The sequence below is a fragment of the Centruroides sculpturatus genome, unplaced genomic scaffold, assembly GCF_000671375.1.
Source record: "Centruroides sculpturatus isolate CEXI.00-Female unplaced genomic scaffold, Cexi_2.0 scaffold42, whole genome shotgun sequence".
Lineage (NCBI taxonomy): Eukaryota > Metazoa > Arthropoda > Arachnida > Scorpiones > Buthidae > Centruroides > Centruroides sculpturatus.
The window spans coordinates 220987-248377 of NW_019384399.1; the positions used below are offsets into that span (position 1 = coordinate 220987).

General features: G+C 30.5%; 1 protein-coding gene across 2 annotated transcripts in view; it reads left to right on the top strand.

Moving 5' to 3' along the window:
* LOC111618579 (T-complex protein 11-like protein 1) overlaps positions 1–27391 on the top strand; it is a 49978-nt gene that overhangs the window by 17558 nt on the left and 5029 nt on the right. Inside the window, exons 3-9 of one of the 2 annotated variants that reach the window (XM_023360137.1) lie at positions 633–765; positions 947–1067; positions 3057–3277; positions 8728–8864; positions 15174–15358; positions 15433–15617; positions 16734–16847. In XM_023360137.1, coding sequence (XP_023215905.1) covers positions 633–765; positions 947–1067; positions 3057–3277; positions 8728–8864; positions 15174–15358; positions 15433–15617; positions 16734–16740 — 989 coding nt within the window. In that variant the 3' untranslated portion in view covers positions 16741–16847. Of the gene's footprint in view, positions 1–632; positions 766–946; positions 1068–3056; positions 3278–8727; positions 8865–15173; positions 15359–15432; positions 15618–16733; positions 16848–25773; positions 25947–27391 lie in introns of those variants that run through there. The other variant, XM_023360135.1, reaches the window with a different exon arrangement.

Below are 27391 nucleotides of genomic sequence, written 5' to 3' on the forward strand. Positions count from 1 at the left end.
AAATTTTCGCCAGTGCTGTGGCGCTGCAATCTTTGGCTATGTCTTGGGCTACTCAAATATTTTACGTTTTTGATACTAAATTAACTTTTGAAGTATAATTTTTTATTGTTTTTATATTTTTCAATATATTTATTTTGTTTGTACAAAATAAAAAAATAATTTTTAACGATACAATAGTCTTCGTTAGGCTTAACATCGACGAAAATTCAACGCGAAGCGACATACAACAGAGAAAAATTTCAACATGGGATAGGTTAATATATTTTTTTGTACATAATCGGTTATCCAAAATATCGATTTACCGAAAAACCCCAGTCCTCCCCAATTGATTTGGATAATCGACGCTCTACTGTATTTTTACTGGTTTTTCAGGTCTGGAACCAGTCTTTCATTTTTCAATGTAAACAATATTTTTTTTACATGGATGTTTTGAGAACATATCTACAGTGCAAAAACAGAATTGGATGTAATTTATTTACTACTATATATACATATATTTGAATATATTTTTTAATAATAATTATTTAACAGTTTACTCCTTTAACAATTAATAGACAGATATATTCAGAATTTTTTAAATATAAAGTATTATATTTTAATAAATATTTACAAATTTTAAATATATTTTATAGCATCACCTCCAAGATTTGTTTCTTTAGAACAAATAATGAAAGCTGCTAATGGTGTTTCAAATATGGTCTTGGCTCATGAAATAGCTGTAAACAAGGATTTTGTTTTAGAAAAAATAACACCAAATGAAGATAGGTTGGTAAAATTTTAATTGCTCTTTTTTTTATTTGTGCTTAAAATTTTATAAGTTATAAATATAATGAAAAAATTTGACTAATTTCACTAAGTATTTGTGACATGGCATGTACATGGCAGTGTATATGTTTGTACTGTTTGAAAATTATTTAAGAGTTATAAAATTAAAAAGCAATTGTAGTTTGCAGGGCCAAGTAAAGAACATTGTACATAAAGCATTTTGGGATGTTTTGCAAAGTCAGTTATTGGAAGTTCCTCCCAATTATTCACAAGCTATGGTACTATTAAAAGATGTTAAGGAAGTAAGTATTACAATCAGGAAAGATAAATAAATCATTTTAAAATTTGTAAAATGAATAAACTAAACTAATTATTACTTATTTACTAATCAACTTTTTGTCAAATATACATATTAATGTTTTTAAACAAGTTTTAATAAGAATATTTATTGTTAAATTCAATATTAATATTAAGTTGTTATTCAAACAATGATAGCATATATTTAATACATTTAAAAAATGTTTAGAAAACTAATAATATAAATGAAATTATATATCATAGAATTATAAAATTATATAATTTTATAATAAACTATTGAGAATCCTATGTTTAGAATGGTAAATTTTATTAACACAATATCCAAAAAATTGGAGAAACAGGTAACAAAAAGATCTTTCTTAATTCTAGCAGACCAGTTTAATGATAAAAATTAGATTGATATATCTTCATCAATTGCTACAAGAATAGAATGAGAATTAGAAAAAACAATTACAAAATTTAAGATTTGACTAAAGAGAACATGTACTGTTTAGTGTGTGCTCATGCAAAGCCAAATTCAATGTTAAATTCATATTTGGGTTACAAGAAAATAGAATAAAATAAAATAATGAAACTATAAACATTAGATAAAATTTAAAAAACAAAATTGTGATAGTGTGTTAGACATCATGTTTTAGTTCGTATAACAACAATATTGATGTGACATTGTACAAGAAATTGAACAATGCTGCATCAATGATCTCATCTCGATGTCTGTTCATTGCATTTGTTTATGACACAGTTGCCCATCTGTATTCCATTGATTAAAAAGATTATATTTAGAAAAAGCTATAAACAACCATCATTGTAAATACACACTCTTGCATCATTAGAGGATAATCTATTATTACGTGATCCTGAACTCTTGTTGGATATCAATAGATGTGTCATCATTCTAGAAGGAAATACCACTGATTCTTTAAAGAACAAGTATGTCAAAAAACTTCAGTAAAATGTATATTCCATGCAAAGAACATAAAGAAAAATATAACTCCCATTCCTCATCTAATTACCTGAGACAGCATACAACTGACACAGCAATACAACTGCAACACCTTGATAATGATTAAGATGTTGCAGTTTGGTTTGAAATATGCACATATGTGAACAGATTGAATGAATATACAGTGTTACTGACACTGAATGCTTTCAAGCCTAACATAACTTTCTTTTCTTTACAACTTAGGGTCAAAAGTCTTGTCATATTTATTACATATGCAACAGTTAGTTGTCCCTTCATCTAAGATACCATGACTATTTGCCTTTTCCAAGGCCCATAAATCTGACACACATATAAGGTCTGTCATTGAAAAATGTTTTTTGTCCATCTTCTTGTTAGAAAAAACAGCTTATCAAGTTCATTAATTCTAAATCAATACAACATCAATCCACCACAAACAGTCAGGTAGAACAGTTACAAACTGTGATTTTATTTGACGATGAATGCATGACAGTGATGGACTTTCAGACACTATTTCCTTCTATCAAATTTCTGAGTTTTTATGAGCTTAGGGATTTCCTACAAAACAATATTATTTTATCACAAACATCATTTTCATATATTGGGACTTCCACATTTGGTATTTTATTCCTCCTCCTTTACAGATGATGATAAGATCTTTATGCAAAACAAAGGAGTACCCATGGGCATTTCAACTTCCAATTTTTTATGTAAATGAACTAAATTCTTTATAACTAAAAGATGACAGTTTTTATTTATAGTTAATTTTTTATTTATAACAATTATTTTGTGAGCAGTAATTTTTATTGTAATTGTTTATAAATGTGGTATGTATTGTATTATTAAGGAAATTGTTTAAGAAATACTTAGTAACAAAAATATTACTCATCATAAGTCTAATGAAATTTAATAATTGATCAATTATATATTTATAACAAACTTGTAATTACCAGATAAATTTTAAATAAAAATCTTTTGCTATAGCCATAATTTCAAATATTTTTTTTTTCAGGGTCTGTTATCACTGTTACTTCCTCATCATACAAGAATTAAGACACAGATTTGTGAAGTTTTGGACATTGATTTGATTCAACAACAAGTTGAGCATGATGCTCTTGATTTCCAACATTATGCACAATATGTTTTATCCATAATGTCTAGCTTGTGTGCTCCTGTAAGAGATGCAAGAATTAGAGAACTGATGACAGTCATTGAAATTTTGCCACTTTTCAAGTAACTATGTATTTACAAATTATAACAATATATAATGTTTATAAAAAAATATAAATTTTCGATATTGTAATTTATGATTTGTTTAGCTCTTATATAAAATAATAAATCTATAGTAAAAGTCAAACATGGAAATATTTAGATGAATGAAAAATCTTTCAGGTTTTGATTCAGAAATAATTATCATATTTTGTAATAAAGCATTTTATAATAAATGCTCTATGACAAAATATGATAATCTATGAACTTATTTCAACTTTGGAATAGTAAATATTTTTGATAAAAAATTTAAACACAAACACAAAACAACTTCCAACAACTTAACACTTCGTTGAATAATAATAATCCATGAAAACCTTTCTGTACAAGTGTTATATTCTTAACTACTCTACAAACGCTTTCAACCTCCACGAGGTCTGCTTCAGGTGGTGACTGACTGACTGTTTCTTCCTGACCGTCGCCAGAGATGTAAATAATCGTGTGCGTCGGGTTTCACCCCTCTGACTGTCCCTGTTCCAGACTTCCGGAATACCAGATTAATTAGACAAGCGTTCCAAACCGATCACATCTGACACCTGGAGACCTGGGAGATTCATAAAGCTAACTGTCGGGGCACCTGCATCAACAACAAAGATGGCGAAACGATCATGCAGGGGTGGAAGTATTTGTTCGAGGAATTCGAACAGGGACAGTTGGAGGGGTGAAACCTGATGCACACGATTATTTACATCTCTGGTGACATCATTATGACAGTCAGGAAGAAACACGGTCAGTCACCACCTGAAGCAGACCTCGGTGGAGGTCGAAAGCATTTGTGGAGTAGTTAAGAACATAACACCTGTACAGAAAAGTTTTCATGGATTATTTTTGAACACAAAGATTAACAACAAAAATTTGCTCAATTTGTTTTAAAAATATCAATAAAAATTAATGATTCCATTTACAATATTTTACTCTGATAAGAAAACACAGTAGTCTTAGTCTGTCACTCACCAGTCCAACATGTCCAGTAATCTAACACTTTGCACAAATTAAATTTGCATGTTACTACATGATGTATGCAACAGAGAGAGACTGATTTACATGTATACTGTCAGTTGTTGGTTGTTTTTGTAGGTGTGGTCTGCAAAACAATCATAATTATGATTAATGTGATAAACCTGTGAACCAAGTGTGTTTTTTACTGTACAGTATGTATCTATACATACATACAAAATCCAGTATCTGACACTTAGCAGTCTGATTTATGTCAAATTACAGAGATTCTACTGTATAAAAAAATTCAATTGAACAATTAAATATTTTTGATAAGAGAGAACACACTCAACTAAAACAAGAAAGTTGAAAATTTGATTTTATACTTTGTAACTGTTGGCCAAGTTTTAAATTTTTATTCAAATGAATTATATTGTGATTTTTGACAAAAATTACCAGAAGACACTGTTTCCAATTTGCATTTTATAAAAGGTTGTCTTCATACATGAAAATTGTTTTGGACTGTCACTACTGTGTTGAAACAATGGGAAAAAAAATGAAAACAGAGTATTCTTTTGTATATTCATGAAATTTTTATATTTTTTAAAATGTAAACACTGTCAGCCAAGTTTTAAATTTATACTCTATTTTGAAATTTAGCAATTACCATAATACTGTACAACATATAAAATGCAACTTTTGAAAAAAGTTGTATTTTATATGTTGTATAGTATGGTAATTTTGTCCAAAAAAGGCTTAAAAATTTCCCTGTATCTTATATGTGAAATTGTAATCTCCCATAGGCTAATGAATTCACCAAAAGGTCTTCAATAGCTTGCATGATGATAAAAATGTTGTTGTTTAATTACACATTTATTTTTATTAGTTATGCTAATAAAAGTAGTAACTTTTTTTTTCATAGTTAAGCAGCTTTTGCATGTATTTATGTTGAATATTATAACAGTAAATTTTAATTGTGAATGACTTCTTTTAAACTCCTTTTTTCTCTGATAAATAAGAGTGTATTCGAATACAGTAGAAGAATACAGTAAAAGAAATTCAGGACTGAGTGCCAAAACTGCAGTATGGTTTAAATACACAAAATACTTTTTCTAAATATTCTGTGCTGAAATGTTCTATAAGCTGTAAAATACAATACATATTTTTATCTATTCAATCTATTGAATCTTAGATTTTTTATTCTTAATTTTTATTTGTAAATATTCTTATAGAAATGTTTAGAAAATATTTAAATAATTTTTTGTAAGAAACTTTTATATTGTAGTACTTAAATTGTATGTTAAGTAATGCTTGGAGTGCTTATGCTAGACTAAACTGGTCTGAAAATATTCCTAAAAGAATTCATTCTTTTAGGAATATAATTGTTAAGGTAACTAATACCTTAACTTTTTAACCAGTTATTGTGTTGATATTTTAATGTGTAAGGAATCTAAAAAAGTGTATTAATGCAAACAAAAGATATTTAAAATTACCTTTCATTTTCTAATAATATAATACTAAATAAATAAAAGATATATTCAAAATTTCCAGGAATAGGTCAAAAATTAAAACATGTTAGGATATAGAAATTTATTTAATATTTTTCAAAATAATCATTCTGAACTTCAATATGCTTCTTCCAGCAATTTTATCAATTCAAGAAACATTTGGAAAAATTAATTTTCCTCAGGGATTGAAATTAGATTTTCTTTGATTCATCTTGTTTGAGTTCTGTTGACTCAAATCATTTTCCTTTTTAAAGATTTTTTAACTTTAGATAAAGAAAAATGTCATTAGAAGTTACAGCAAATTGCTATAATGAATTGTATTGTATTTTAATAATTTTTGTGTTTTTTTTTCTTTTTTATTCATTTCTGGAACATTTTGTATATCTGTCTTATCTTAGATAAATTTACAATTAAGAAAACTTAGAAATAACTTGATAAGGCCAATCCATTTTGTATAATTATTAAAAACTTAAATAAAGTTTAATATTTTGCTTATGAACCTAAATTATATGCTTTTAGAAGTAAAAATAGAAGGAAAAGTATAAATTAATTACATAGGTTCTATTAATTCAACACTGATCAATTACATGATCAGTGTTGAATTAATAGAACCTATGTAATTAATTTATACTTTTCCTTCTATTTTTACTTCTAAAAGCATATAATTTAGGTTCATAAGCAAAATATTAAACTTTATTTAAGTTTTTAATAATTATACAAAATGGATTGGCCTTATCAAGTTATTTCTAAGTTTTCTTAATTGTAAATTTATCTAAGATAAGACAGATATACAAAATGTTCCAGAAATGAATAAAAAAGAAAAAAAAACACAAAAATTATTAAAATACAATACAATTCATTATAGCAATTTGCTGTAACTTCTAATGACATTTTTCTTTATCTAAAGTTAAAAAATCTTTAAAAAGGAAAATGATTTGAGTCAACAGAACTCAAACAAGATGAATCAAAGAAAATCTAATTTCAATCCCTGAGGAAAATTAATTTTTCCAAATGTTTCTTGAATTGATAAAATTGCTGGAAGAAGCATATTGAAGTTCAGAATGATTATTTTGAAAAATATTAAATAAATTTCTATATCCTAACATGTTTTAATTTTTGACCTATTCCTGGAAATTTTGAATATATCTTTTATTTATTTAGTATTATATTATTAGAAAATGAAAGGTAATTTTAAATATCTTTTGTTTGCATTAATACACTTTTTTAGATTCCTTACACATTAAAATATCAACACAATAACTGGTTAAAAAGTTAAGGTATTAGTTACCTTAACAATTATATTCCTAAAAGAATGAATTCTTTTAGGAATATTTTCAGACCAGTTTAGTCTAGCATAAGCACTCCAAGCATTACTTAACATACAATTTAAGTACTACAATATAAAAGTTTCTTACAAAAAATTATTTAAATATTTTCTAAACATTTCTATAAGAATATTTACAAATAAAAATTAAGAATAAAAAATCTAAGATTCAATAGATTGAATAGATAAAAATATGTATTGTATTTTACAGCTTATAGAACATTTCAGCACAGAATATTTAGAAAAAGTATTTTGTGTATTTAAACCATACTGCAGTTTTGGCACTCAGTCCTGAATTTCTTTTACTGTATTCTTCTACTGTATTCGAATACACTCTTATTTATCAGAGAAAAAAGGAGTTTAAAAGAAGTCATTCACAATTAAAATTTACTGTTATAATATTCAACATAAATACATGCAAAAGCTGCTTAACTATGAAAAAAAAAGTTACTACTTTTATTAGCATAACTAATAAAAATAAATGTGTAATTAAACAACAACATTTTTATCATCATGCAAGCTATTGAAGACCTTTTGGTGAATTCATTAGCCTATGGGAGATTACAATTTCACATATAAGATACAGGGAAATTTTTAAGCCTTTTTTGGACAAAATTACCATACTATACAACATATAAAATACAACTTTTTTCAAAAGTTGCATTTTATATGTTGTACAGTATTATGGTAATTGCTAAANGTTTTTTTTAGTTTTAAGTATTTTTAATGTTTAATTACATTTATATCAAAAATTGCTAGGAACTAAAGCGATTAAGGTAGATCTAGCTGTCCTTTACATCCATAAAGGTTATATGTCAGTGGAACAAATGGAGTGAGCTTTGAGCGTCCCACGATTTTTGGAGACTGTCTATACGCGGGCTTCCTAAACAAGCATATATGTATGTTTGTCCAAAAAAATTTTGGATGAAATACAAACCGCACAACTTCAAAATCGCTTAAAAAAAATCCGCATAAAACGAGACCTTACAGTATTAAACTGCCTAATTCTAGTATCAAACAGACTTTTATTAAGTAAAAAATGTTTTTGGTTTTGTATTGAGCCATTTTCATTTTATGTATAAAAAATTGAATGAGTTTTAAAACAACATTTAAATTATTTTGGGAACACTACTGATCGTATATTTATGAAATTAAATGTATAATGCCAGTAAAGGAACAGTTTTAAAATAATATATAAAAATATATGTATAAATGTTTTAAATGATAAAATAGAATAAAAAATATAAAACTGTTAAAAATGTAATTAGATTGGTCAATATAGTCCACAAAGACATTACTCTTATTATTTAGCACAACAAATAAAGTTATATTTTAAATAAATATCTGAATTTAAGGTGTTGAATTACTATAGAGTAAGAATTTCTGGCATTTAAAAATCAAAATATGCTTATCTCAAAGAACAAGTGACTTGATGTAAGGTCCCATTGGGATAATGAGGAAAGATTATGCAACTGAGATATAGAGGTTAGATTCTTTCTTTTAGACATATTTCTGAAATATATCTAAAATGATTTGTAATAGCAAGTTTTAATTTGTTTTTTACATATAGATTAAATCTATTTGCTTAAAATATGTAACTTTATTTTATTTTGGTTATCTGAAAAAATTGTTATTTATATTTGCAGAGGTATTATTGAAATGTTAGATTTAATGAAATTGGACATGGCAAATTTCACAATTCAGCAGATTCGACCTCATATTCAGCAGCAATCTATCGAATATGAACGCAAAAAATTTCAAGAATTTTTGGAAACTCATGCAGGTATTTTAATGCATGTTCAATTAATTATTTAAAGTTTTAAATGATGTTTTAACTATTGAAAGTCGACATCCTTTGTGATTGAGTATCAATTTTAATTGTAATATTTTAAAACTTGACTGTTGAGCCCTGCTGAGCCAACACCATTTAGCCTTTTTTTTAATGTGAGAGGGTGACATCTGGAGAAGGGTTATGGATCAACCTAAGATGGGATCTAACTATCATAAGGGGGTGTACTGTACTGTACATGTATACTACTGTGTAGTCTGTTGTTAGTAGCTGTCTTAGCAAGACATAATTTTGTGACCTTTGTTATTTTTTTTATTATTGTTAAATTTTATTTGGTGTTATTGTTATATCTAAAATGATCATAGAATCCTTTATTAATATATAAATAACAATTTATATTACAAAAATTTTATTAATGCACAATAAATGAAATAATTATAAAATCAGTTTTCAATATGTGAATAATAATAATACTAAAAAGTTATAAGCTAGAACTTTGAAACACTTTATTGTATTTTATACATTTGATAGTTAACTGCTCTTATCCATATATTTACTGATGATTTATAAATAAATCTAAATTAATTATAATTTAATATTTAAATCAAAATTAGTGAAATTTTATTCTCAGAAGTTTGTATATGTATGTCCTGAATACAAAAAAAATGTATACTAATTTACAGACAATGAAATAACATTTTCTTCAAATAGAACAATTAATAGAATTACAGTAGACCCCCTATAATGTGTAGATACATTCCATGTTATACGAATTTCACGTTGTAGGAATCCTTAAATACATGAGCCAATCGCAGCCCGACACATGTGAAGTTTATGGACTACGGCTGTTTGAAAGGTTTTCTTCCATAAAATTAATCAATTCTAGACTAATTCGACTCAACATTTCCAAAACACGTATAATTTTTTGGGAATAATCCGTATAAACTATGCTATAAACAAAAAATTGTAGGATTACTTACCGAGTGTGCACCGTTCGACGTCGCCCTTGCTTAAGCTTGTTTTCGTCGTCGAGGAGCAGCGCACCAAATGGCAGCCGCGATTTCTGATAAGTTATTTTTCTGTGAAAAATTCATTGATCTTTGGAGACATCATTAATATAAATAATTTTAATGGCCGTTGAATAAGAAATGTTTCTTTCACAAGAAATGTATAAAATTACAGTACTGTATTAGACTCGNGACAATTCTGACACGAACGAAGCCATTTAATTATTCGCGCGTTCTTCTCGATAATTGATGTTTCTAATTTATTAAATTTATTAAACAAATTACTGTTTAGGGTATTGTACGTTTTATCATGAAGAGGATCTGATTCTGTACTGGATTCATCCTTTAAATCTGTCATACGCGCAAAAGACGAGCATATGGTCTTTGAATCCGAAGCATTTGTCTGATTGCAATCTCGTCTTTCTTGAATTCTTATACAAGGAATCACTTCTTGTTTGGATTTTGAAAGATTTGGTAAACTTCTGTGATACAGTTCTAAATTTCTAGAGAATAAACCAAAGTATTTCAAGTCGCAACAACAGTATGGATCTAATAGTATGGAGGTTGAAGACGAATTCTTGTGAGCACTTTCGGTATCGATGGATCTACAACTTCGAAGCTTATTTTTTTCTAAATTTCGTTTTAATCTCTGAACGCACGTGTCCAAATGTGGTCTCGTTGTTATTTGTAAATGTCTAGTCCACTCGAGTTTCTGATCGTTGTCCAAAACTGATTCGGACTTCACGTAATCCGCTTTGCTTATCTGTAGACGTTCGACAGCGCTTTTCGTCTCTAAAAATAATTTTTAAAATATATTAAAATTGTTTGAATTAAAATGCGCTCGATTTAATTCCAAAATTTAAAAAGAAAGTACGAAGAAATTTCTGTTATTTTATGCAAGCATGACGACGTCGCGGCACGCCGCGACGTCATGCTAGCATAAAATTGAATAAAACAATTTTAGTTGATTTAAAGCAGTCAAAATTTAGAGTAAAATGTGTACTCAAGAAATTTATTTTTTCGAAAAAATTAAATTATTTATTATAAATCAATGCGCGAACGTTTATAAAATAATGCTCATACCTCGCATTATTTTATAACTAATGGAGATTAAATATATTCTTAAATACTGTAATTGATAATTTTCCAAATAATGAAAGTTGTTTCCGAAAAGTAATTGAGACGTTTAAATTCATTTAAATTATTATTTTAAAGAATAAACACCGTACGGAACGTCGCGCTTCAGTTGCGAAGCAACAGACGCGCCGTTATAATGAGATGTGATGAAGCGGAAACGGTAGGTAGAATTTATGCAATATTTTGCACCCCGAAGCTATATAAAAATCGGGAATCCCCTTACAAACTGTGACATCTGTAAACGCTACCTCCTACTGACTCTAGTGAAAACATTCATAGACTCAGCAAGTGAAGGCAGGTGTTTAAACAGATGGTTCAAACACCAACAATAAACCGCATATGTATAAAGATATCAAAAGAAACATCTGCAACTTCTACCAAGTTTAATAAATTGACTAAGAAACCTTATAAATTATTTGTAAAATAATTTTGCAGATATCAAAGAATCAAAAATTAAAATTTTGTATAAAGTAACAAATTGGTAAAATAAAGTTGCATAGTTAATGACCACTAGTCAATGTCCAAAAGCAGTCAAATTCCAAAAATTCTATTTAAATTTAATTAACTTATGATGTTTCACAAGAGTTATGAATTACAACGTTTAAAATATTTACAATGTACACACAAACACAAACAAACAAACAAACACACACAAACAAACAAACAAAATAAATTTGAGTTCAAATAGTCTATTAATCCTGAATAGGTCCATAGAAAAGAGATCTTACAATGCAATCCCTGAGATGTAGCTGGACGTAAGCTCCTTCCAGCATTGTAGAAGAAACAGCGAGATGAATGCAACCTTGCCTTGAGCCTAAAATTAAACAACCTTCTTAACTGGAATTCTGTTGACCAACTCAACTTTCAATGTGAAGTTTTAAGCCAAGCTTAAATTGAACTTAACTTTCCCACCTAAACTTCAACCTTTTAAATGGATTGACAGTGCTGATTGATTGATCAATCAGCGTTTTGTAACTCTGTTGGAGGTCTGCATGTGGTCAAATGATCGGCGGCCAATCAACAACCACTCATTCAAAACCAATGGTCACTTCTCCAACCAACTTTTGTGGCATTGACCATTACTCGCTTGAAATAGAGAAAAAGGTGGGAATTGTGTTTCTGCACAATTCTACCTGACATCACTTAACACAAATGAAGCACAAACTTCTTCTAAAAGTCTACAAAGAAAAGCCAGAAATGATGTAATTGAGTAATATAATACAAATTGGTCATAATTAAACTGACACTATTTAAAGCCTTGTGTACAGTACCTCAATCTGACAACTGGTATAATACCAAATTTGGTTGGGAAATGAATGAAGATATGGGAAGACAGGATTCTGCAAAAACATTGTAGTTTTAAAAGTTGTCAATAGGGAAAATGTGGCACTGTACAGTGTAAAAAGTATTACAATAGACAGATAAATGAATAGCAAAGATAAAAGTGAACTGAAATACCTTTTATTCAGCAGACTTGCTTCCATGAAGAATTGGACCAGTTTCAATAAGGCCACCATTCTGATGGTCCAGGAATTGCATAGTATACATAACATTCTTTACAGCTGAACATAACATGTCTGATAGAATGAATGTTCATTGCAGCCTTGTTGATCACAGATATGTTGTCCTTTAAGATAGTCAAATTTGGGATCCTGCCAAGATAGACCTTAGACCTTAACTCCAGAACCAAAAGTCATGTGGAGTTAGATCTGGGGAGCAAGACTACCATGCCATCAAAAAGAACCATCTGATGACTCTTTCATTTGTGGAGTCATGCTACAGAAGTTGCTGTATCAATTGAGCAATGTGTGATAGTATTCCATCTTGCATAAAAATTATCTTGTCCAAACATCGTCTTTGCTAAAGTTATGGAATGATAGAGCTGTTTAGCATAGCATGATATTTCTGTGCAGTAACAGAACAGATTACTGGTCCTGTCAGTATAATGTCTTCAAAAAAGAAAAACCCTATGATGAAATCTGTGAAGCCATATCAATAGCATTCTGACATTTTCCCATTCCTTTATAACCAGAATTACTGAAGCTTCACAGCCTACATTGCCATGAATTTTTATTAAAGGCTTTTGCCAGCATATTATGCAAATTCTTCAATCTGTAGACTGCAACAGTGCCAAATTTTCTCCTCTGAGCAACTTTCTATAATTTTTTTAAGGAATCTTTTTTTTTTTTTTTTTTTTTGTTTTTATTAGTTTCCCCATCAAATTTGGTATCAATTTGATTGTTAGATTGAACTACACAATGCTTTAAATCAGGGCTGTGGAGTCGGAGTCGTGGAGTTTTGATGTTTTAGTCGGGAGTCATCAAAAAATCCGCCGACTCCGACTCCTTTTTACTTACCAACTTGTTATGTATATACAACGGAAAAGTATTGAAATCATGTCAAATTTGACTTCCCATTTTTTTTTTGCAAATCTACACGTTTGGAGATCTCCCGAACCCCCCAAAAAAGTCAATAAAAGAGGAAAAGTTCGCGCATGTGTGTGTGTTGGCGTCTAATTTGTTTAATTTCTTTATTTTCTGTTCTCAGATATTAAACAATATCTCAGAACGGGTAAAGTTTAAGAAATGAAATGTGGCGCTATAGCTCGCGTATAAAGGGGCATTAATACTATTAAATTTTGGTTCTTAATTAAAGTCGACAGGGTGAAGACATAAAAGTGGTCACGTGTCAAATCTCTTAATGAATATTTTACTCTTTATTAGCGTTCAAAATTTAAAAAAATAAAATAAAACTCATCTTTACTCTCAAAGTAAGCTTTTTTGCCATTTTATAATAGTACAGTAAAACCCATTAAGATGTTCTCGCTTAAGACGTTAGAATGTATATGGGGACACGATTTAGTTCAACTACTTTGACTTAAATAATTAACTCCTGTGTTAAACCATCTGACTCTGATTCTGACCACTCTGACCACAGAAGTTATTAGGCTTCAAACAGGGTGAACGAAATCATGCCCCCTCCGCACACAGTCTAACATCCACACATATAGAAAAAAACCTCGAATCTTTTGCATATTTCAAAATTTCAAGGTGTCCTGAGTCCAAAAATGTAAAAATTTGGGAGGGGTAATTTTTTGACCGAGCGCCACACTTTTCTCTGTTATATATAACAGCCGGAAAAGTAAAAATTATCAAATACATATTTATATATTACTTAGAGAAGTCTTTTAGCTTTGGAATAAAAAGTTTCTACGTTCTTATCTTTATTAGNTGACCGAGCGCTACACTTTCCCTCTGTTATATATAACAGCTGGAAAAGTAAAAATTATAGAATACATATTTATATATTACTTAGAGAAGTCTTTTAGCTTTGGAATAAAAAGTTTCTACGCTCTATTTTTATTACAACTCTATTTATTGAATATTTTATTCTGAGGTCACATGATGACATCAGAATTTCTGGGTCTCTTTCGGTAACAAGTCTGCTCCTAGTTGGAGTCAGAGTTGGAGTCGATAGATTTTACGCGACTCCACAGCCCTGCTTTAAATAGTATCAGTTTAATTATGACCACCCTGTATATGCAGAGTTTATGCCACCTTTCAAAATATAAACAAGCAAAGAATATCTTCCAAATAATACACTAGTCACTAAAAATCATATTTTTAATCTCTCAACAATGGCTGCTGCCCTTAAAATGATGTGCAGAAAATAAATCTATGTACAGAAATGATTATTATTAATAAGATGGCTAGTTTTGCTACCAGCTTTTCACATGGTAAACTTGGATCTAAATATTAAAAAAGAAATGAATTTTTCTTAAAGTCAAGTTTAATATTTCAGACAATGGCAAAAACTTTTGTACAGAAGTTCTTGTAAAATGTATAGAGAATTCCTAAAAAACAGACAGTAATATTTTATTGTAGTATATGATTTATTTTAGAGCTCACATACTGTTCCTTTTTATATTTTAACATGAGTTCACTAAAAATTGCAAAAATAAAAAAAAAGAGTTTTGAGAAATTTAATTGATTACTTAGATTGCTTATCTTATGTTATTACAGAAAATTTCTTATAAGAAGGAGAAATTTGTTAATGAAGGAAAATGTAATTTTTTATTGAATATCATAATGATTTCATCTGTTTTTTTATAAAATGAATATTTTATTCTTTATAAATTAATAATAATATATATTTATAGAATTGGCTGACAATGTGGATGGTTTAGAATGTACCAGAGAATGGCTTAAACGTAATTATAAAAAAGTTATGGATGCATCAAAAGATCTCCCTAATAATGAAGAACAAGCTCCATCCTATACAAAAATATTAACATCATCCTATTTAGAACTTCTGGAATGGGATGATAAAAATTTGTTTCCTGAAGTAAATATTTTTCTTTTTCATCTTTCTTTTAAGTATTTTTATAGATTTGTCAAGTAAGAATTATCATTTTTCAGACTCTTCTTATTGATCAAGCTCGATTTTTAGTTTTGAGAGACCAAGTCTATCAATCAACTTTAATTGCAAGCATTTTACTTATTACTTACAATACTGCTGGGGAGCGAATTTATGAAATATCTGATTTTAAAGAGACCTTAAAAAACCACTTAGCTATTTTATTGGAAGGAATTGAAAAATGCAGGTATGTTTTAATGAATTATTGATAAATTAATCAAAAATTTACTAATTAATGATAAACTAATCAAACATAATTTATTAATAATTAAATTAATTACTGATAAATTAGTCTTCTTTGATTGTCATAAAAAGATTTTAGAACTGGTTTTTAAAAGTTGTGAGAATAAAAATTTATTTTAATATTAATTCAAATGAAATGCTCAGTTTTTCACTCAGGTGGAAGAGACTGAAGCTAGCTTATACTATTTCCTCTTAAGTATCGGTATAAAACTAAAAAATTTTCTATAAATAAAATTGATTAGAAATTATAAGAAAACACACTTTTTAAGTATAGTTGTAATATTTAAAAGTGTCAACTTTAAATTATTAAACATGCACAACAAATCTTGTATCAAGTTAGTCACCCAAAAAACTTTAGATTATTATTATTATTAATTATTGTGTTTTGTGGGGTGTTTCCTACATGGCATATATACCTGGTACTGGTGCTTAGTGCTATTCCAGACCAAAGTCAAGGCATAACTGCAGGAAAGAAGATTTATTTGTTATTCATGTATGTACTGTACATGTTTAAGAATTTCCTAACTATATGACAAGTATTTAGTAAGACAGCCTACTGTAGTATGATGTATGTGCTGTTGTGAAACTGTAATATTTCAACACTTTTTGTGTATGTATATGGTACATCATCTATGCAAGAAAAGAATATTGGCACAATAAGTACATTATCCATTCTCTACAGATGCTTTATTATATGGGCAAGTTCTGAGTATTTACTAATTTTTGAGTGTATGTATTTTATATGTTGTGAGTATTTGTAAGAGCTATGTTTGTGGAGCTTTTGTATTTGTGTGCAAACTTTTGATGTACAGTGGAACCTCTGTTAACGAACTTAATTTGTTCCACAACTCTGTTCATTAACCAAATTGTTCGTTAATTGAAGCAATTTTTCCCGCAGAAATTAATTCAAATACAATTTATCCATTCTATTCTCCAAAATTTTGTAATTTTATTTGCAAAATGATTTTCTTTGATGAAAATATAGTAGCTATCATTACAGCAACAAACTTGTAAACTTTATTTAATAAAATAGCACTGTACATATTTTTGTTTGTTGTAGTTGGTGACAGAGGAGTGGAGATGTATGGAGCTTAATACTTAGAAGGGAAATCCCACCAAAAAAATTAATAGGTAGCACTTCATCAGGAGATTCTTCAAGTCAAGGTCTCTTTTGGTAAGGAACAGGAAATTGATCTAAAGTTGATTGTCTTATCTTTTAATCAAAATTTTTCTCAAATGCGATGGCGCATTGTCATTTTCTATTGCCACTCTCACTTTTCTCTTTCTTGGGTGACATATTGATTAAATATATAAATCACAAAACTGAAAAAAAGAAGTTTAGCACAAACACTTGGAAAAGCAATGTTTAACTCACACATGCCAAACAGCAACTAAAATTTCACACAAAAACCATTATGCTCATTACCCAAATTTCTTTCATTATCCGAGACAAAACTTTTGCAAAATAAAAGTTCATTAACTGATTTGGTCATTAACCAGGGTGTTCATTAATCGAGGTTCCACTGTACTATATTTGTTATTTAGTTATGTTGATGGAAGTAGTCAGTTTGGATTAAAAGCTTATAACCTAATAGTGATGTCATAGTCTTGTGCATTATGTAGGATTTCCTACAGGTGTCATCTCTGAATGTTATCTTAAGATGTGATTTCTGTAGTTTCTTGTATTTATAACCTTCTCTTGTTTGACAGTCATGAATCTTTGTCTCACAAAAGAGGCACCCATGAGTCAGCCAGCAGTTTGATGTAGTCTTGTCAACATGAACTTGGCTGAAATCTTTTTGATGCCTACCTGGAGCTCCTGGGCCCAAGGACTGCCTAATGGTGTTTGTGCATTTTGTATATTTTGTTAGATCCAAGCCAATATTGTGTAAGTTTAATAGGGTACTGTTTTTTTCTGTAAGAGTTAAAGTTTTGTGTAACCATGTTTCTTGTTTTCTGTAGAAAGATCTTGCATATATATTTATTTTTAGTACAGGTTCAAAATATGTCAGCCTTTCTATGGATCATGTAGGATGGTGTTATGGTGTTTGTTGTGATTTGTTATATAATTCAAGTTTTCCTGTAATTCTGGAGTTGTTCCAGCTCTGTATCCAATGTATTATATTGATAATTCCAAAAGAAAATGTCAAAACTGGGACAAGATGTGCTGATTGCTTTAAATGTGTGTTTTGCATTCAGTTGAGTTACTATTGAGTTCTTTTGTTAGTCTTTGTTTTATTTGTGCATGTTGTGTGAGTTTGCCTTGTTGAAATACTAAATATTTGTAGAGTTTATCCTCATTCGTGGATTCAATGATGTCTCCATTTCTGAGTGCAGAATCATCATTTTTACAGATCTTTTTATTGTGTGAAATTTACTGCAAATTGGATTTAAGGCAAGGCATTTTCCATGGAGACTCATGTGTATTTAGTTTGTTTTAATGTATATGTTGTGGAGTCTGAGGTATAGTGTTACATTCTGTTTTATAAAAATGTAGAGAGTGCTGGATATACAGTTGAACCTGTTTATCTTGAAATTTATTTTTTTCCCTGCATTTTCAGTCTAAATTCAATATATTTTCTATGTTTATCCCAAGTAATTTTCTATCAAAACCTCTATATCTCAAATTGTGCACTGAAGTAGCATTTAAAAATTTGAAGCTCAGTGACTTTTTGATAGCATAAATTGTAGTTGTAATATCTCTTGTAATAAAGTACATAGTTGCAATTAATACTGTTTTTTTTTTTTTTTTCTGATCAGTCACAAGTTTGGTTTGGTTTATTTGTTTACAGCAACATGATAAATGGGCAATATGCCAGGGGATAATTCCTTCCGGGAGGATTTTCTATCAGAAACTGGCACCTATTTTGATGTTACAAACATGAATAAAATCTGGAAAACTCCATGTGGCAAGTCTGTTGGCCAGGTGCAAATCCATGACCAATTACCAATGTTCAGTGGTTTTATCCAATTGGCCAATGGTGGGCTAAGGCTACAACTTAGGCTTGTCTTATTGGTTGAAGAAAGTTGGGCATTAGAAACTATTGACAAAAGTGTTTTATTTATACATAATACAGATATGTACTGTACTTGCTATTGTATTAATAAAACACCATAGCTTTAATCAAACCTGTTATTGTTTACTGTGTAGGAACCATTATATCTCAAAACCTGTCTATCTCAGATCCTTTTCTTGTTTCTGTGAGATTGAGATACAGTTTCAACTATACTTTGTTTAGGTATAGTGTGTGCAATAACCATGAGTGTGAGATACTGTTAGCATGCATGGATTATAGAAAGGCATTTATTGTGTAGGTTTCTGTATTGTTTTTATGTTTATCATAAAATTACTGAATCTATGAGCCTTTGAACTGTTCTTTGCATCCCATGTTTCTATGACAATCTTTTGGTTCTTCTGTGAGAATGTTGTGTTGCTGTATTTGGTGGCATATTTTTCTTGTGATGCATGAAGTGAATATTTTGTAGAATGCAGAAACACAGAGCCAAAATCCTTACATAAAGCATAATATAACATGAAAACCAATAACACCACCACCAGATACCTCACGCAATACAGACCAACTATATATGTCATCCAATTAATCTGTATTGTGTGAGGTATCTGGTTGTGGTGTTATTAGGCTTCATATTATATGATGCACTGTGTAAGGAATTTTGGACATATGGACTGTTTGTGTGTAAAATGTTTGGCTAGTTCCTGGTGCAGAGATGCATATTATTATGTTGGGTTTAGTGGGTTATACTCAGTTGACACCGGTGGCTGTGTACTATGCCGGACCAGAGTGAAGTCATAGCAACCAAAAACAAAAATTAAATAAGTGTGTCAGTGTCTGTATTCAGGAAATTCCTAACAATGTGGCATGTATTCAATATAGTGGCCTTCTGTAGTGTGATGTATGTATTTCTACTCAATTCTAATGTTCCCAGGCTTCTGTGTAGTGTGTGTGTGTAAGGTTTGCCGACGTTGGGGGGGAAAGTCTATCTCACGTCAGAATGAGCCTAAGGGAAACCGCGTATGTAGGCGGTGGCGAAGGAGGCAAATGATGAACAAGTGNTGTAAATATCTATCATAAAGATGAGATGCTAAGCGTGAACGAAACTTTAATTTCATTTCATGCAAACCAAACTGAAATTAATATGTTAAAATTTAACTTGAAAGAATCTTCAATATAAATAAAAAGAAATCAATAAAAACATACCTTAAGTAAACTATTTATTAAAGAAACCTAAAATGAGAGAAATAGAGATTTATATTAGTTTAAAGCAGACTTTTAAAATCTTGAATTTGTAAAATTAGTAATTGAGATTAGTCTAATCATACTAGCTATATATATTTTTGACAATATATAAAATTAAACAATACTGAAAAAATATGTCAAGTATTTAATTAAAATATTATACTTAAACATAGTGTTACTCTTTTCTTAAGTACAAAGAGAAATATGAATAGTTTAGCAAAAAGACAAGTACATAATTTATTTTATTTATTTTCATAAAACTGATATTCTGATTCATGTTTCATATTAGGATTTTTATCCAGATCACACAAGATTTATTACTATTGAAAAATTTCAAAATCAGAGAAAATTATACCCATCTTAATTTTTTTATCTGTAATGCCAAATTTGTTTGATTCTATTAAATGTCACACATAAAATAGCACTTTTTAACCTTTTGTTATTTGCAGACTCCTATTCAAACACAATTGAAGCTGTGGATTTCCTAGTAATTTCAGAACACAGAAATAAAAAAAAGTTAATGAACAAGATGGCTGTGGCTTGTGTTTATGTTCTGAATCAATAATGTGAATGTGAAATCATTGATAAACAGTCATTATCATATTTGTAATATCACAAAAGTTAAGAATACAATAATTGAACTTAAAAAAAAAGGTGATCACAAGCACAGATGAATTTTACATCCGTTCCACACATGTCCAGGGTAAACGATGGGAATCTTTCTCTCCTCTATTCTCCAGACCCAGCTATTCTGTCTCCTTTGTGACCCCTCAGTTCTCCGAATTCTTGACGATCACAGATGTGAAGTTAATGGGGAGGGGTGATAATGAGTAGCAGATTTTAAACTCTGCTTACAATACTTATAAAATTTTCATCTATTTACCAACATCTGTTTACTAAAAGTTGATGCTGTTGGTAAAAAGAAAAAATAAAGGTACAATGATTTGTCCTTAAACCTTTGTTTTAAGTCATTGTATTTCACTGAACATTTTATGTATTTTTAAGCTAGCATTTTCAAACAAACAAATTAGTACTTCAGATAGTCATTCTCATCATACACACTATCACAAAGAATATACAGAGCGNCTTCGACCTTGAAGTTCCGATTTTTATAGTTTTTCCCCCACTGTTCGCCTTTCGGATTGGTCCCTCGTCCCATTCCTTGCTTCCCGATTGGTTTCTCCTTTGTCTCCAGGTGCAAGATAAAACTTTTTCGGGTCGCGGGAAAGGTCCGATTCGAGGTGTCCATCTGATACCTCTTTGTCGACTCTGCTCGATGACTGTTTATAAAATAATAACACCTGCACTCATAACTCAGGCCGTTATTTACCATTTTTGACGTCTAAGAATTTAACGATCATTTTCACCTTTCACCTATCAAAAATTCCTCTATTTTTTTGTTCGAAAAGGTTTATTTCGGCCAACATTTTATAGACACGCGAGTCAAAGATCTACCTGTTTATGAGCGCTCGTGTTAGAGTTTGTCTTCCGCTAAGACATTAACAGATAGTTGACACATACTCGAACCGTTCCGAGTCTCGTTGTTTACATCTCGTGTCGCGCAAGAATTTCACGGTTTACTCGAGTTCGAACCTCGTCTGGGAACCCACAAGATACTATCAATGCAGACTTAAGGGTTCTGCACCTGAACCCAGACGATGCACTCAATCGAACAAAGTGGCATTCAAAGATCCGAATAGCGAACCCTACATCTGTGGGACAATGCTAAGAAGAAGAAGAAGAAGAAGAATAGTCAAATATATGAATATACAAATACATGGAAATAAATTTCTTTATGCAGAACTAAGAAGCCGTGCAAATTTATTCCAAATAAATGCAAACAATTTCCAATTATTATGCAATGTCAATAGAATTATGCCCTTTGCATAAACCTCATGGTTTATGAACCTGCATTTAAATCATTTATGTGTTGATTTAATTATGTATTATTTGATTAATTTCATAAAACTAACAAAAAATTGTCAAGAACTTGTGGATCATTTATCTTGCAGACTAATAACTATGTCTGTTAATAATGTACCAATGCTATAAAACATCAGTAAAATTAAAAGTATTTATTTTTGCTTTTTTTATAGAACAAGTATTTTTTCTTATTAGTCAATCATTCTCTTCTTCTTCATCAATTTTGCTAATATTTTTGGAAGTATAAGACATTTTGTTGCTACTGAATGTCTAATGCACTAAGATTGATAAGATATTTTATAATTTATATTCCTTGAATATTATAGTGGTATTTGAAAAGTTCAAAACAACTTTAAAATCAAAAAAATCCTTATTTAAAAATTTATAAATGTAGTTATGTATTTTTCAGAAATACCTAATAGTCTAATATTTAATANTAACTCCAAAAGATTATGTGAGTACTGGGATGACATATGTGTTTATTGCTTTAACTGTGTGTTTTGCATTTGACTGTGTTCTGAGGATAGCATTTAACCTACTTTGGTATTCTTTAATAAATCTTTGCTTTATTTGTGTATGTTCTGTTAGTTTGGCCTGTTGGATTCCTAAATACTTGTAGAATTCACCCTTTTCCATAGATTCAATAACGTCCCCATTTCCAAGTGCAAAATCTTTCTTCAGGACTTCTTTTTCAATGTGAAGTGTTTTGCATTTGTCTAAGCCAAACTCCATTTGTATGTCCTTGGTATATGAATGTGTGATTTGTAGGAGTTGATGAAGTTGTTTCTGTTTGGATGCATAAAGTTTTATGTCATCCATGCACATGAGATGTGACAGTGTAAACTGTGTTGTTTTTTCATGTCTGATGTTGTAACCATAATGCATGTTGTTTAACATGTTGGATAATGGATTCAGGGCTAGGCAGAACCAGAGAGGACTCAAGGAATCTCCTTGAAAAATTTCTCACCTAATGAATATCTCATTTGTTTGTATGGAAGTGTTACTAATCCTGAGATGTAGTGTTGTTCTCCAGTGCTGCATAGTGTTTTGGAAGAATGCAATGAGTGATGGATGTATTTTGTACATGTGTAGAAAATGTAGCAGCCAACTGTGTGGAACACTGTCGAATGCTTTTCTGTAGTCTGTATATGCCATGTGTATGTTTCTGTGTTGTTTGTGTGCTTGTCGTAGAATGATTGAATCTATGAGTAACTGTTCTTTGCATCCCCTTGATTTCTACAGCAACCTTTTTGTTGTTCTGTAAGAATGTCATGTTCTTCAACATGTTTGTATATTTTGTTTGTGATACAGGATGTCAATAATTTGTAGAGTGTTGGAAGACATGTAATTGGTCTGTATTGTGTGGTGTCTGTGGTTTTGTTGTTTTTAGGTTTCATGTAGGTGATGCTCTAAATAAAAAATTTTGGCATGTTTTGTGGATTGATGATGATGTGTGTTAGATGTTTGTCTAGTTTCTGGTGCAGTGATGTAAACTTTTTGTACCAGAAATTGTGAATGTTGTCTACATCAGGTGTCTTCCAGTTGTGTGTTCTGTTAACAGCATAGCAAATGTCATGTATGTTTATTTCAGCACAGGACATAGTTGGTATGTTATGCAAGTTTCTGTTCTTTTCCTCGATCCAGCCTGCTTCAGCATTGTGTGTAACAGCATTGGATCAAAGAGAAGACCAATAAGTTGTGAGTTCTTCTTCTGTTGGTGTGCCACTGTGCTGCGTTTCAGTATTTGTTTTGGTACTGATTTGTCTGTAGAAAAGTTTTTCGTTGTTTGTGAATAATTTATTTTGTTGTTTTCGTAGTGTACATGTTTTGTATCGTTTGAGTCTGCGTGCTTTGGCTGCGAGTTTTTGTTTTAGTGTATCGACGTATTCTGTAATGTGTGTGTTGTGATGTTCGTGTTTTGTGTGTGTTTTGATTTTCTTGAAAATGTTTTTGAGTTGTTTCATTAATTTGGGTGTTGTGTTGTTTTTAGTGTATTGTGCTAGCCTGCCTAATTGCTGTCTAATGTCATTTATTTGTGTTTCTATTCTTCTCTGCCAGGCAGGCTTGTGATAGAATTGTGTTTTGTGTGTATCTGTCTGCGATTGTATTTTCAGTCCATGGTGTGTCACTACTGTGACTGCCCCAGCATAAACTAATGTATGAATGTCTGAGAGTGTAGAAATTAAATGAATGCAGTGTGGAAGTAAGAGAATGTTAACATAATTTAGTGTTTTTCCTACTGTCTTAGATATATTGATTTTTGGTATTCATGGTTATTGTGTGGAATCTGTATCTGTATATTTGGTGAGTGTTTCCTGAAATAAAAGTGAGAGCATATTAACTAAATCTATGTCTATGTTATCAGTGATGGATGAGGAAGTGCCTGTAGTATCATTAGTGGTAGTTGTTGTATGTGTGCTATTATCAATATTTGTTGCTGGATTATCCTGACAGGTTACGTGATCTTCATTAATGTTAAATGTTTCTGTCTGTTGATGTATTTGATCAGCAACCTTTTGTTTGATAAGTTCAAGTGTTGGTTGTGGGATAAGGTTGTTGTGTATAATTGTTCTTTTTTGATCGACAACCCTTTGTTTGGTGACAATGAGGTGAGGATATTGTTGTGTGAATCTATGGTGTAGTTGTTATCTGTATGCTGTCATGTTTGTTTCGAGTCTTGTGATGGTGTAGTAAGCACAGATGATAAACTTGTTCATTTCTGATGTCCATTTCATCCATTGGCATGGTTTTCCAGCCTTTGTGGTCTGTGGATGCATTGCCAAAGAAACACCAAGGCTAGGTTGGTTCCCCACATCTGTTGAGGGCATTGCAGTAGCCATGCTTGGGCCAGTGCTGCTTTCGCCACCGGTAACCAAGGGAGACTGCAGCCTATTTTTTGAATGTGAGCCTCTGCCTAACCCACGAACACGGACCTTGTTAACCCGGGCGACGTCTGAGTCGGTATCACACTTTGATCTGGTTACTACTGTGATAATTATTATCTCCACAGAATGTGGGTGTGGTCATTCTTAGCTTCATTTCTCCCCATAGACCTTTCTGGCATGGGTGTCCCTACCATGAGCTTGTGCTCCAGCTTGCAATGCCCTATGGATCAGTAAAATTACAGGGTTCTTTCACCATGAGCAGGTGGTGACCATGGGAGATTTGTTATTATTATGACTGAATAATTCAAAATACAGTAATATATATCATCATTAGGGTTTCCAACTCTCAGAGTTACAAATTTCAAACAAAGTGTAAATAAATGCCAACTTAAAAAACTGATGAGCAAAAGAAAACCTATAAACAAACTTGGAAACATTTTTTTTTTTTCTTGGATGACATGATGAAGATGAGACAACTGGTTGGCTGAGACAGTTAAGGCATCAGCCTATCTTATCTCTCTGGGGATTCTGAATCGACTCTCAGCATGGAACCCCAAGAAATTTTTCATGTACAGTTTGTTCTGGATATGTTGGGCCCAGTCTCTCACCACCATTCCATTCCCTCTGTGGGCCTGGCTGAATCAGGGTATGTTTAAGACATATACTGTTAGTACCCACAGGGTGGAGAAACCATGAAAACATTAGAACACAAAAAAGCATTAGAAAATAATAATATTGAAAATTATTTGGATTACTATTAGGGACGACATCTTAGAAACAAGATAAAAATAAACATACAGCTTCATTTTTCAGAACATTTTCAAACAATTTTTAAAAACTAACTGAAATTTTGTATATTTCTGATAATTCTAAACAGTTGCCAATGCTAATCATTATAATCATCATTGTTTTTAATTGTTTCACTCTTTTCTCTACATATTATAATAATATTTTTTAGTCAGCAAATTCATTGCACTTTAAATACTTATTTAAATTTTATTAAAATTTTCTTTCTAATTATGGATTATTATAGTGAGGAGGAAGTTCAAAATAAATTGGAGAATGTGGTTGAACAAGTGATTCAAGAAACAAAAGGATGTTTGGAGAAACATAAAATTGGTGAATTGAACAAGATGCAAGAGGACATGTTACGTGGTCAAATAAAAGACATTGTTTCTCCTAATAATCGAGTCTGCAAACTCATTAGTAGGAGTCTTTTTTTATTACTTTTGTTTTTAATGAAAATCACAAATTATATTGTATAATTGTTTATTCATTTAAAGTTATTTAACTTAATAGAATTTTAATTGGATGTACTATTGATTTAAAACACTTTAATGTATACAGTGGGTGATCGGTTAACGAACAAATTGGATAACGAACACTTTTGTGAAAGATGTTTATGATCGGACAGCGAACACATGTTCGGATAACGAACACTTGACTGAACAAACACAAAAAGAAGAGACGTAAAATAACGAATATCGATTGGTCTTCCTTTGTCTTCAGGCAACAATTCAAAACTTTTTGGAGCGCGGGAGACGTCAACATCGACGTTCTACCCAGTATATACTGATAGGATAGTATTCTCCCGAACTTTGAAACTCTCCCTTGTAATTCCAGCTTTTTATATTTCTGACAGAAACAATTCTTTTACATTTTCTTATGAAAATGTGGATTTATGCCGATATCTGCTATTAAAGATCTTTTAAAGAAGTGGGAGGACGTTGTTCTGACAGAACAACGGTCTTAAAATGGCATCCAAACCAGGTTGAGGTTAATAGGCCTAGGGTTCTCTACAATTACAATGCTATTAATTACTTCTGAAAAATCATAAAGAAGACAGAAAAGCAATCGACATTGGACAGATTCTTTAATTAATTAATTAACCCCCACAAACGGAAAAAACATGACTAATAAAAATGCAAGACCGTGTATATATGTATTTTTATTATTACATATAAATATACGTAATAAGAAAGTATAGTCTATATTTTTTATTTTTTGGAGGTCTCCAGAACGAATTAATCAAATTCCCATAGAAACCTATGGTAAATTGATAATCGGTTAACGAACAATTCGGATAACAAACAAAGTCTTGGAACGGATTATGTTCGTTAACCGATCACCCACTGTACTTTAAAATATTATGAGAATTTAACCTATTAATTTAAAAATATGACAAAAATCTAAAAATAAAAAATGAAATTTTTTATACAATCATATAATAACATCGCAAAGCCCAAGTAGTATACAATAAATCACCAAACGTTCGCCTAAATATTGGGCTATAATATGGCTAATTACATGATTGGTATAAAGTAATTTGACGTTAGAGGTAGATGTTAGGCGCCATCTCTTAAGTAAATTAATAATTATAATTAAACTAGCTTACCCGTCGCGCATTGCTGCGATCTCAGAAGAGATGAAATTCAAGCAAACTCGTTATAATAAAATTAAATTTTCATTTTATCATTTTTATTGAAATATATTATTATTATTCGTTTTCATCGGGAAAACATTTCAAAGTGTCGTTTCAATTCTATTTATTTATTGGAGTGCTCGTGGATACACGATATTTTTTGTTTTTTCGTCTGGTGCGTACACGAATAATTCGGAAGGTTTTCCGACGCGTGAGCTGGCCACATACA